This window comes from Ruditapes philippinarum, unplaced genomic scaffold (assembly GCF_026571515.1).
Source record: "Ruditapes philippinarum isolate M1 unplaced genomic scaffold, ASM2657151v2 ctg1619_1_1_1_1, whole genome shotgun sequence".
NCBI classification, from domain to species: domain Eukaryota; kingdom Metazoa; phylum Mollusca; class Bivalvia; order Venerida; family Veneridae; genus Ruditapes; species Ruditapes philippinarum.
The window spans coordinates 122,214-135,696 of record NW_026858824.1 but is presented as its reverse complement, the minus strand read 5'-3'; the positions used below and the strand labels follow the sequence as shown (position 1 = coordinate 135,696).

At 32.5% G+C, this 13,483-nt stretch overlaps 1 protein-coding gene across 2 annotated transcripts; it reads left to right on the top strand.

Annotated features, from left to right (window-relative positions):
* The first annotated feature begins 7,254 nt into the window (after positions 1–7,254).
* LOC132754399 (uncharacterized) lies at positions 7,255–9,631 on the top strand. 2 transcript variants are annotated; one of them, XM_060745025.1, is made up of 3 exons: positions 7,255–7,720; positions 7,988–8,128; positions 8,797–9,631. In XM_060745025.1, the coding sequence occupies exons 1-3, from the start codon at positions 7,471–7,473 to the stop codon at positions 8,931–8,933; spliced, it is 528 nt and encodes a 175-aa protein (XP_060601008.1). In that variant the 5' UTR covers positions 7,255–7,470; the 3' UTR covers positions 8,934–9,631. The 2 variants fall into 2 exon arrangements, with proteins under 2 accessions (XP_060601008.1, XP_060601007.1); XM_060745024.1 differs by having other exon boundaries at positions 7,260–7,720; positions 8,512–9,618.
* The last annotated feature ends 3,852 nt before the right edge of the window (positions 9,632–13,483 follow it).

Genomic DNA, 13,483 nt, shown 5'->3' with positions numbered 1-13,483 from the left:
ATTATAGTCCCCCTAATAAGTATTATACAAAAAGAGTAAAATAAAAAATCAACAAATGAAAACGGAAAAGAATGAAAATCACATACTTTACTTTTGATATTTTTCTATATTCAAGAAATGTTTGTTCAATTTATAAAATCATTGTCAAGTGTACAAATGAATGATAAACCTCGCTTGATAGATAGGTACAAAAAAGATATTTATTTAGGTTAAAACACACATTTACATAATGCAGTTTTATATAAAAATATATTTAAACAAAATTGTAATAAAATATTTCGAAAGTTTGTCAAACATACCTATCAAACGAGGCTCATTATATAATAAATTACAAGAAATTACAATTTAGACAAGACCAAATTTACATCTCTATTTCGCTTAAAGGCACATTATGCCTCAGAAAGCCATATTTTTAAAATACTTTAAATGTGTCAAACATGTGTTTAGTAATGTTAAAATTATGGATTAAGCGCATCCAACCGAGCAAGTAGCGCTGAACATGTAGTTATGTATTGTAAAGGTAGGGGAATGTAAACAAAGTAGTATTTTGACTTGCATACAAAATACTAATTACTATAATTATACCAATTGCCAAAAGAACTAAAGATGCAAAAGATAGTTCTTGTATATAGCAAATTATCTTTATTACATCGCCCTTGTAATGCTGCCCCACTTCTAAATGTGGCTATTGCTCCCCAATGCGATATATTAAAACTATATTTAAGGTTCGGCTTAAAAAGTCAATGAAATAAGTTTATTTGTTTGGATAAACTCTATTAATAACTGTCCAATCCATTGTTCATTAAATTCGTGTAACAAGAGCTTGACAATCAACGTATTTACATGACAATTGAAAATGTTGTGGAAATTGTTGATTTCACAACATTTTTTTCTATTATAAATTTCAGTTTCTATAATTCCTACTTTCGGCCTTTGTGTGCCTTATGGCCCATATATGCTCTTTATCATCGCTAAAGAAATGTTTATTCTGTTTTTCTTTATTTTTTGTTTTATTTTATTTATTTTATTTTTTTCAATGCCAACTTATAACATTATCTCTACCAACATGCTTATTGAATACACAAATTTGCCAAATAATACTTATTTATCACACACCCGTGTAGATTTTGCGACTCCGTAAATATGGATTTGCACGGCCGTGCATATATTTTGGCGTGACGTCATTAGCGTTATTAGCGTTATACAAACATAGTGTAAAGACACGCTAAATGTTAGCGTTATACTGTAGACGCGTCAATGAAAAATGACTCTTATTTCACTTTAAACGGTCTTTATTTTGGGTATGTGATAAAAAGAATATTAAACTCGTTGAATAAAATAATATTATGCACGCCAGAGACTCGCATAATATAATTTTATTCAACTCGTATAATAAATTCAGTATTGAACTTGCACTCATTCGAAATCCTCTATTTACTACATTACTTTTAAGTCATGATTAAATTAACCTTTTTTCTAAAAAAGAGTCCTTATAAAATATATGCGTTTGTTCATAAAAATGTATGTTAATCCGAAACTGAATGGTAAATCTTGTGTTACTTGTGTATTCATGTGTCTTTTACGTACAATACTCTACTATGTCGTCAATTTTTCAATTGCTTACAGTGCCCATCATGGTGGTCATTTTTTCCACACAAAAAAGAAATGCAGTTCGCATAAAACATTTTCGAGAAGAATTGATTGTTACTTGAGGGTATATCCTAGCATAATTGTGTCATATTCTGCTACCTGATTATCATATCAGAAGTGAAATACCATATTTTTACATGCTTTACCTAGTAAAAGAAATAATGTAGTTTATTTGAGTTTTGAACCAGTCACATGTTTATATTATTCCAGTACACTTCTACTTTCATATTTTAAGAAAATTATATCGTTAAGACATTTATGTATTTGAGTTTATACTGTTTTCTTATCAACCTGTTTGGGTATAATACAATTTTTGTTTCGCTAAAAGTGGTGCGTGTTTAATTGCATTTACAGGGACCGAATATTAATCAAAATCATTTTTCTTGGATTGGTTCTATTAATCACAGTAAAGAAAACAACACAAATCTAGGGTTTTATTGCTATGCATAAATACAACAGCAAAAAAATAGAAACAATAAATTGTTAAATTTTAAGCCGCATCACGTGTCTCATTGATAAGCAACTATAAAATTAAAGTTTGTAAATCTTTAAAGTTAGATTTTACTGTCGATGAGCATTTAGATATATTGATACTTTTCGCGTTATCTTGATTTCAATATTGTATTAATTAAATAATACAGTGAGTGTCAACATGATGGCAAGGAATAGCGGACTTACTATTTCTTCAATGAGTCTAAATCTTGGTACTCTGTTACTATTTACTGGATTTATAATTTATGTTGTTGGATTTTCGATTGCGAAATGAGCGTCTCTGAATATGTCCCCAATTCTAGTTCATGGTCTAGTACCTGGCTCAGCGTAGTTGGATTATGAGAATTAAATTGTTTACTCGTCTTCTAAAACCATTTGTAACATTTCATTGATTAACAAATAAATCTTATAAAAGATTTCAGCATGGTTCAAAGCAGTACAAGCCATGGAGACGTTGGGTCTAATTGGATTGGTTTTTACTGGAATCATTTGTTTGATTCTTGTATGTTGGAGACAGACAAAGGCATTGAAGATATTGAATATTTTCTCGATTTTATGTTCAAGTAAGTCATTGCAAAAAACAATCCAAAATTTATAGGTAAATATTTACGCGAAATCACACTCACAAATAAACGTGCAGATGCGCACGCATTGCACTGTGAAATTAAATCAATATATTTTTCTCTATTAAACATTACTAATGCACTCTACCTTGAAATCGTTTGTGGTTGTTTTTTTACAAATACCACTAAGATAATTATAAATCACTATTACCACAACAAAATCATTATAAATTTGTTTTATATATTACCTTTGCACTTGAAATTAAAAGTTTAATTCATTCCAAAATGAGTTTCCTAGTCAAAACCAAATTTGACATAATGCAAATGTGCTTATAGTTTTGAATATTTTTCATTCCACTTACATTCCATTGTGTTTTCATTATCATCGGATTAATTATATTCGGAGTTGAAAACGCAAAATTAAATGACTTTAATGCCTTGGTTGAAATCATCGGCACGAAAGACACAATAGACACAGACGGAAAACTTGGCAAGTCCTTCTTCTTATGCGCTGTTGCCGCAGGAGTATCTTAACTTGCATGTTTGCCTCTATTCTTGATTGACCTGAGAACTCAAATAGCATGCAACAATAAATGTATCATTGGACTGTGCAATACTCGAGACAAGGTCATGTCATGAGTGTATCACCGCATCAGGTACATGTTATACCGAATGTTTCAGGTCAGCAACCACAGAGAAATTCTGTGCCAGCATACGGACCTTACAGTGTGCCTCCACCGTACACACCACAATCGTCCTGGGGATATAACACGACTAGTCCTCCGCCACAGCCAGATGGTAAACATTACAAAGGATAGGAAAGATACGGAATAGAGAGACTGAATGTGAACAATGTGAAATTCATGATATAACATATGGACACTCTAGCTAATATTTACCTAGATTATTTTTTTCTGCACTGGTTTAACATTTCACGATGTAAGCCTTGTCAAATTTTGCACTATTTATTCTATAGTAAATCAATCACATTGAAATGGTCCAGTTAAAAAGGCCCTGTCTGCTGGCACGTTGTAGATATTTTCCGCTTAGAGAAATCTGCTGTGTTGATTAAGCGAAAGAACCCTTATATTATTTCAGTATATGAATTATTTTCATCTTCAACAAATACCACTTGTTAGGCGAACATCAGTGCATTTTAATGTACATTTGTAATTGTAAATATATTTAAAAATTGCAGTTTTGATTATTATCTGGCTCGAAACGTACTAGTACAAAGACGAGATTGATGTTGATATTCACTGTATTCAGTCCCATATCTGCGACATTCTAGCACCATATTTGAATAAAATCACCATTTCATCCATCTTAGTACAATTATTCCAACATTATGTACGTATTTGTGTGTGATTTGGAAGGACCCATCTAACACACATATCAATAATAAACTAACGGTGAATAAATAGTATAAATATCAAGCTATGGTAATGTCCTATCGCCTAATCAAATCAGATAAAAATTACTGCTAACATGACTGTTCAAGAAGTAGATTTTATAGGGTCGCACCTACACTGTAAAACTAGGTTATATGATTTTATTCCAGTTATAAGGATGGAGAAAGTCCTTAAGTGTTCCTTCATTGTTCGTTAATTTAGGCACAAACAGCCACACGAGTAGAACTACCTACGTCCTGTAAGCTTGATATATAGTTTCAATGCTTGAAAACAATCTGAAAGCCCCTGGCGAAACTTGAACCAACGGCGATGAGGGGCAAGTAGTTTTAAAGTCGATAGCCTTAATCGGTTGGCTTCGGACGTTGCTTAAGAAATAATATATCCCAAACAGTGATTTTATCGCTCAATAACATCACTGTTTGGAGTTCGGATGCGACGAATTATATCACGAGGGCGTAGCCCGAGTGATAAAATGATGCGCATCCTAACGACAAACAGTGATGTTATCAGGCGATAAAATCACCGATTTGGATATATTATTTCGATTCTAACACGACATCACAAATAAATATTGCCGTACCTGATATTTATCAAAATTGTTTCCGTACTTATTTTCATCGCGTCTGATTCTTTTAGTGGTTACGTGACATGTATACTGATGACGTCACATGTCTAAATATAGAACATCAACTGTGACTTTATTGCGTAATAACACACACTTTCGGTTATTCTATATTCAATAGTTAAAAATGCGGGTCGTGTTAGAATAATTTATACTATGCCGGTGTGACAAAGTACTAGCAACTGTTTTTAAAAAACCCAGTAAATCCAGTGACTGCTTATGAATGTTCAGACTAGCTGTACGTATTCAGAAAACTTCAATTTGTTGATGTTAAAGCTTATGCAACATTTTTTGAAAATCACGCGGAAGAGTTTAGAAAGATTTAAAAATACAGAAAGTTATGTTGATGATATTTTCATGTACTAATGACATTGGTTGTACATTCGCATGTTGTTCACACCTTTTAGGGAAACTTAACTTTCACTTTGTTTCCAGATTTTACAGCTGGACTGAAGAAGCGTAGTATATTTTTGTTCATATAAATGAAGTGTTTAGGATATATTTTAGGAGAAGCAAGTGTATTGGAGTATTGGAACCAATTCCATGTAAAATGAAATAAAAAAACATGCCTAAAACAAAGAAACAGGTATGGTCATTCTTAAGTGTTGTTGGATTTTATAGGATAAATTGTATACTTTGATCCATTAATTAATGTTTGCTTTTACAATTGCCTACAAAATGAAGTAATTATTTTCAAAGATACGTGTTCACCAAATAAACGTGATAGGGGCCAGAATAAAGATTTTACTTGAAAAAACATTACGATTTTAGAGGTCATTTGATTTTGTAATTCAAATAAAGTATGGATTATAATTATTATCTTTATTTCCTCCATAACTGAAGAGCATTTCCATAATATATATTACAGTTAGTACAAAGGATCATATATACAGTAAATATAAATACATATGTACAAGATTTTTATGTATGATATAAATTAGTAAAGAAAAGTCATAATTATGATATGTACAAACATTTAAATATTTACTTATACTAAAAGATAACTAATTAAATTAATCTGTGACATCTATCAACAAATGTTAATTGAGTGAAAATATACTATATATAAAAGAATTGAATAAGCTACTTAGTTGCATATATATCAGGTTCATATGTATATATCAAGAGCATCAGAACTGAGCTTGTTTAGTGTAACAAAATTGCTTAGGTGAAGGAAGAGGTAAAATCCAAATCAATTAAGTAATTTAAAGTTACAATAATTTATATTTTGGGGAAAAACAATAAATAATTTTGGGAAAAATAAATTTTATAATATGATTGCCAAAGACACATTAAGTAAATTAGCCTTAACCAAAACGAAATAATCAAGGCGATTAAGATGTGTTCAAGCTAGGCCAGTTGTTGTTGTTTTATATATGAATAAGGGCACTTACGCAAACTATCAAATATTTACTGTCTATAATCTACATTGTCTATGATTTAAATTAAGCGATAGTGAAAAAAGTGGAATTTTTAATGAAAACAACACTTGTATGTTAACCTTAAACCGAAAACGAAACATGAAGGTGTGTAAGTTGTGTTGTGAACAATGAGTAATGATATCACAACAATGTACATTTATAATAAGAAAATTCATAAAACAAACATAAAGAATTGAAAATATATAACATTCAGAATTAAATCTTTATGTACACCTTCATAATGCAATGACGTTATTCACCATATGCTAATATCACAGTTTATACATTGTTTAGGTAGTCATGTTATTGACACTTGCTAGAAACACCTTAAACATAACACTCTCAGGCTATCGTACATGTCATAAGAATCAAAACCACTAAACATTTCTAAAAGTTGTGATTCTTGGGAAAGGGAACAAAACATTTCAAATTGTTGAATGCCATGTTGTTACTCTCCTGCGCATCGGTCGAATGTTCCACAATCGCTTACTGTCTGAAGTAGCGTGAGTGTATTCAGTGAGCTGCGAAGGGAGCGTAGCCATGTTGTATGAAATTCATTTTACAAATACATATAAAAGAAATAAAGCATTTTCTAGTAGAATTGATTGATACTTTATGGTATATCCTAGCATAAATGTGTCAGTATCGGCTACCTGATAATCATAGTCAGAAGAGAAATACCTTATTTGCATCGGAAAGATATAAGCTGATAATTGATTTTAATGCCGTTACCTAGTATAAGACATAACGTAGATTTAAAGCATTGTTTATTTTAGTTCTGAACTTTGTATATTCGATTACTGGCCTTATCAAATCAAAATATGCTTGTGAGGTCACCAGTATGTTTTTAGATTATTCTTTTAGATAAATGTCGTTCATTTTTAAGAAAATTATGTCCTTTACGAGATTTATGTATTTCAGTTTATACTGTTCTAACCTGTTTGGGTATACAAAATATAATTTTTGTCTCACTTAATATTGAACCTGATTGCAACAGCGTCTGAAAAACAACTCTGAAGCAATTCACCTAATACTTATATTTTTTGGAGGGTTGGGTTATATTAATCGGAGTATAGAAAACAACACAAATCTAGATTTATTGCTATGCATCAATAAATTTGCAAAAAAAAGAGGAAACAAATAAATTGTTAAGATTTTAAGCGAATCACGTGTCTCATTGATCGTGTAACATAAGGGTAACAGCTTGTAAATCTTAAAAGTAAGGTTTTACTCTATATGTGCAGTTAGATATTTTGATATTTTCGGGTAATGTTAATTACGATATTTTATTCAATACAGTCAGCGTCAACATGATAGCAAGGAATAGTGGATGTACTGTTTCTTCAAAAAGCCTAAAACTTGGTTCTTTGTTACTATTTGGTGGATTTATAATTCATGTTGTTGGATTTTCGATCGCGAAATGGGCGTCTCTGAATATGTCCCATTCTAGTACCATACTCAGCGTACAAACGTCTTACCATGTTGGATTATGGGAACTTTGTGTCTGTGTAAAGATAATCTTGGAACAATGCGCATGTATAAAGAGAGACGGAGATCAAGGTTTGTATGTACAGTCTATAACCTAAATCTTACATTTTGAAGATAATTAAATAATATGAAAGATGTTGCTCATATAAATGAGAAAAACTCTGGTATCTTTTAAACATACTAAATGCTCAGTATGATATCAATGATTAAATGTATCAATGGATGCAAACAATAATGTATATAATATTTCTAACATTCTATATTGGCATATTTCATCCGTTCTTAAACCATTTGTAACATTTCATTGATTAACAAATAAACCTTATAAAAAAATTTCAGCATGGTTCAAAGCAGTACAAGCCATGGAGACTTTGGGTCTAATTGGATTGGCTTTTACTGGAATCATTTGTTTGATTCTTGTATGTTGGAGACAAACAAAGGCATTGAAGAAATTGAATATTTTCTCGATTTTATGTTCAAGTAAGTCATTGCAAAAACAATCCAAAATTTATAGGTAAATATTTACGCGAAATCACACTCACAAATAAACGTGCAGATGCGCATGCATTGCACTGTGAAATTAAATCAATATCTTTTTCTTTATCAAACATTACAAATGCACTCTACCTTGAAATCGTTTGTACTACACTTAAGAAATTACGTTGTGGTTGTTTTTTCACTTATACCACAACAAAATCATTTTTCATTTGTTTTATATATTACCTTTGCTCTTGAAATTAAAAGGTTTTTTTTAAAAGTTTTATTCGTTTCAAAATGAGTTTTCTAATCAAAACCAAATTTGACATAATGCAAATATGCTTATAGTTTTGAATACCTTTCATTCCACTTACATTCCATTGTAGGTGTTTTCATTATCATCGGATTAATTATTTTTGGAGTTGAAAAAGCAAATGACTTTAATGCCTTGGTTGAAATTATCGGCACAAAAGACACAATAGAGGCAGATGGAAAACTTGGCACGTCCTTCTTCTTATGCGCTGGTGCCGCCGGAATATCCTTTCTTGCATGTTTGCCTCTATTCTTGATTGACCTGAAAACTCAAATACCAGAGTCTTCAAATATGCAACAACAAGGTCATGTCAATTATGTATCACCGCATCAGGTACATGTTATACCGAATGTTTCAGGTCAGCAACCACAGAGAAATTCTGTGCCAGCATACGGACCTTACAGTGTGCCTCCACCGTACACACCACAAGCGTCCTGGGGATATAACACGACTAGTCCTCCGCCACAGCCAGATGGTAAACATTACAAAGGATAGAAAAGATACGGAACAGTTAGACTGAATGTGAACAATGTGAAATTCATGACATAACATATGCACACTCTAGCTAATATTTACCCAGATTATTTTTTCTGCACTGGTTTAACATTATACAGTGTTAGCCTTGTCAAATTTTGCACTATATATTCTACAGTGAATCAGTCACATTGAAATGGTCCAATTAAAAAGACCCTGTCTGCTGGCACGTTGTAAATATTTTCCGCTTAGAGAAATCTGCTGTGTTGATTAAGCGAAAGAACCCTTATATTCTTTCAGTATATGAATTATTTTCATCTTCAACAAATACCACTTGTTAGGCGAACATCAGTGCATTTTAATGTACATTTGTAATTGTAAATATATTTAAAAATTGCAGTTTTGATTATTTTCTGGCTCGAAACGTACTAGTACAAAGACGAGATTGATGTTTATGTTCACTGTATTCAGTCCCATATCCGCGACATTCTAGCACCATATTTGAATAAAATCACCATTTCATCCATCTTAGCACAGTAACTCCAACATTATGTACGTATTTGTTTGTGATTTGGAAGGACCCATCTTACACACATATCAATAATAAACTAACGATGAATAGTATAATTATAAAGCTATCATGGTAATGTCCTATCGCCTTATTAAATCAGATAAAAATTACTGCTAACATGACTGTTCAAGAAGTAGATTTTATATGGGAGGTAGTTCCGTCTATTCTACATTGTAAAACTAGGTTCCAGTTATACGACTGGAGAAAGTACTTAGGTGTGGCTTCTTTCATTAATTTAGGCACAAACGGCCACCAGAGTAGAACTACCGACGTCCCGTAAGCTTGATGGATAATTTCAATGCATGAAAACAATCTGAAAGCCTCTGGCGAAACTTAAACCCACGGCGATGAGGGGCAAGTTTGAAGTCGAAAGCCTTAATACGTTGGCTTCAGACGTTCCCTAAGACGTTGCTTAAGAAATAATATATCCCAAACTGTAATTTTATCGCTCAATAACATCACTGTTTGGAGTTCCGATGCGAGGAATAAGATCACTATATAATGATGCGAATATCCGAACGATACACAGTGATGTTATCAAGCGATAAAATCACCGATTCCGATATATTATTTCGATTCTAACACGACATCAACAAATATATGATGCCGTACCTGATATAAAGCAAAATTGCGCCTGATTTGTTTCCGGACATATTGTCTGCGCGTCGGATTTTATAGTGGTTGCGTCACATGTATACTGATTACGTCATATGCCTAAATACAGTGATTTTAAAATAAAATTACACACACTTCCGGTTCTTCTATGTTCAACAGGGAAAAATGCGGGTCGTGTTAGAATAATAAATATTCCGGTGTGACAAAGTACCAGCAAGTGTTTTTAATAGACCAAGTAAATCCAGTGAATGCTTATGAATGTTCAGACTAGCTGCACTTATTCAGCTAGTCTGTACTTATTCAGAAAACTTCTTTTTGTTTATGTTAAAGATTCTGCAACATTTTTTTTGAAAATCACGAGGAAGGTTCTCAAGGGTTTAGAAGGATTTAAAATGCAGAAAGATATTCTTATGTACTAATGACATTGGTTATACATTCAAATGTTGTTCATACGTTTGGGGGAATCTTAACTTTCACTTTGTTTCCAGATTTTTACAGCTGGATTGAAGAAGTGTAGTATGTGTTTTAATTATGCAAATCAAGTGTCTAGGATATATTTTAGGAGAAGCAAGTGTATTGGAACCAGTACCATGTGAAATGAAATAAGAAAAAACATGCCAAAAACTAAGAAACGGGTATGGTCATTCTTAAGTGTTGTTGGATTTTATAGAATAAATTTTTATACTTAGATCTATTAATTTATGTTGACTTTTACAATTGCCTACAAAATGACGTATTAATTTTAAAAGATGCGTATTCACCAAATAATGGTAAGGATAAGAATATTTAACTTGAGAAAACATTACAATTTTAGAGGTCATTTGATTTTGTAATTCAAATAGAGTATTGAACGTTGTCTTACACCACTCTGTACATAGCGATAGGAGTTTGAAAGAGGTCTGTACGCGTCATCACTAAATGACGTCAGGTGGGCGCGGCCTGCAAGATAGGAGATGAATATAAGTTTGCTTAACTATTAAAAAAAGATGACTGATATTGTTTCAGTGGCAATTAAATGTCCGTGGAACAAAATCGACATTTTCACTTCTACTGAGCATAGTCTCTGTTAAAAGCCGACGCATTGCAATCTTTGTTCTCTTATGACTAATAGGAAAGTGTTTACATATTTTATTACTACTTTGACATTTATCTAGACTATGCAAGGGCTAATCTTACAAAACGTTTCTTTTAAGGCGTTTCTTACCATTTTAATCAAATAGTTACAGGTATGTACCCATTGTCTAAACTCGTAAACATTTTTGCATCGCATCGTTAACGATTATTGCCAATTTACCTATAGTTGTGCCAAAACGAAATTATCAGTGTGTGTATATAATGACCTAAAAATCAATACTCTTTGGGTTATATTCGGTAAAGAATAGCAAGTCCTTGTCATAGTTCTACAGTAAACTTGAATATTTATCTGTACACTACATGAATTAAATACTTTTAAAATGTTGACATAATCGCACATTATATAAATTAAACTTTATTAAGATATTGCAGGTGGTATTGCTCATTGCACCCAGAGAAAGTGTTTAACATAACGCAATTACTTTGTCCGTCTTTCAACCCGAAAATATGGTCTTTATTCTATAGAAAATGTAACCATTTATGTATTAATACTGGAAAAAAACCTAACCTCAGAAATTTGTAAAACATTGAGCAAGTCGTTATAATGTATATTAATAAAGATGTCATATTGTCCAGGGTAACTTTTAGAAAGATTTTGAAATAAAAAAAAACAACTTGAAATGAGTATTTGAGCTAAGACAAAATGAGCCTCCACTTTCTAATGGTTGCCTCTAGCCATTTTATTATATAAAAAACCTGACTTTACATAGTCAGTTAAGCTCGATAATTTAAAAACATACAAATACATGCGCTCTGCATATGGAAAGGCTAATTACTTTTGCCAAACTTATTAACTATTTGTTGTTTAAAGGGGTCCACAAAATTGAGCCAAAATGAAAAAGATGCATATCCCCTCCTAACGGTAGATTTATGTCTAGATGCATTGGTAGGTGCCAAGTGGTTCAAAACTGCAAAGACTTGTGTTCGGGATTTTAGCAGGTCAAAATGGATCCAGACAACTAACTTAATTCTTTGATAGTTTACCGCGGAGGAAGGTAGTCTAGTACTGGTGTAACTCTCCAGGAACCATTGTTAGGAAACTACCCACCTATATGACTGAAATACTGTTAGGAAAAGGCGTAAAATGAAACAAACAAACAAACAAAACAAACTTAATTATACTTGACTCTATAACAATATTTTTCTTCATACAATCCTTTGCCATTTTATGTAATGAGGCAGTTCAATGTTTAATAGTCCGTACACGTATGTAGATAATACCCTGATTTAGATGACAATAGTCGACAATGATCAATATAATATTGAGGTTTTAGGGCAGTGCAATATTTGCTTTACATCAAAGAAGTCTGATGACGTAATATTTTCCGCGATTTTTGTGAGCAACTGTTGCTTCTTTCGGGCCGATGAACAACATCGCTTACAAAGCCCTGAAGCTCGCCATATTAGCATCGCACTGTACGCCTGCCTGCCTGTCTGCTCGTCTGTCTGTGCCCACTTACACAACATTCGCGTCCACACTGTAACTTTGGCATGCATTAAAGGACTTAAAAATAACTTGGCACAAATGTCTATCACATCATGATGATATGTCGCATTTAAGGGACCATCTCTCTTTATAACATTAACAGTTTGAAGGTTCACAATTATACACATTCGTATCCGGACTTTAACTTTAACTTTGACATGCATTCATGTTTTATAATAACTTGACAAAAATGTCAACCACATCAATACGATGTGTCGTGTTGAAGACACATGTCCCTATCTCCAAGGTCAAGGTCACACTAATAATTTGAAGGCACTCATTCTCACATGAAGAGTTTGAAGGTATACACTCGTGACTGGACTTTTAATTTGTCATGCATTCAAGGCTTTTAATATAGCTTGGCACACAAGGATGATATATCACGCCAGTTCAAGGTCATATTCTTACAATTAGAGGTGAAAGGTATACACATTCGTGTCCGGATTGTAAGTATAGAAGGGTTTTGAAATAATTTGGCATACATGTGTACCATATCAGGACGACGTGTCGCGTGCAAAACCCATGTCCCTACCTCCATGGTCAATGTGGTTATTTTGCAATGTATAGCACTTCATTTTACAAGAACAACATTGAACAATTTGTTGCTTTTATTCTCTTTTGTATTCATATTACCTTTCTGTAATACTTAGAAAATATTTTTTTGGCATTCGTCGCTCTAGTTTAAAAGGAAGTCGAAAGTTTCATTACAATCTATTTGGCAGTAGCGCTGTCTTATGATCACGCGGCGTCATGTCATTTAAGTAA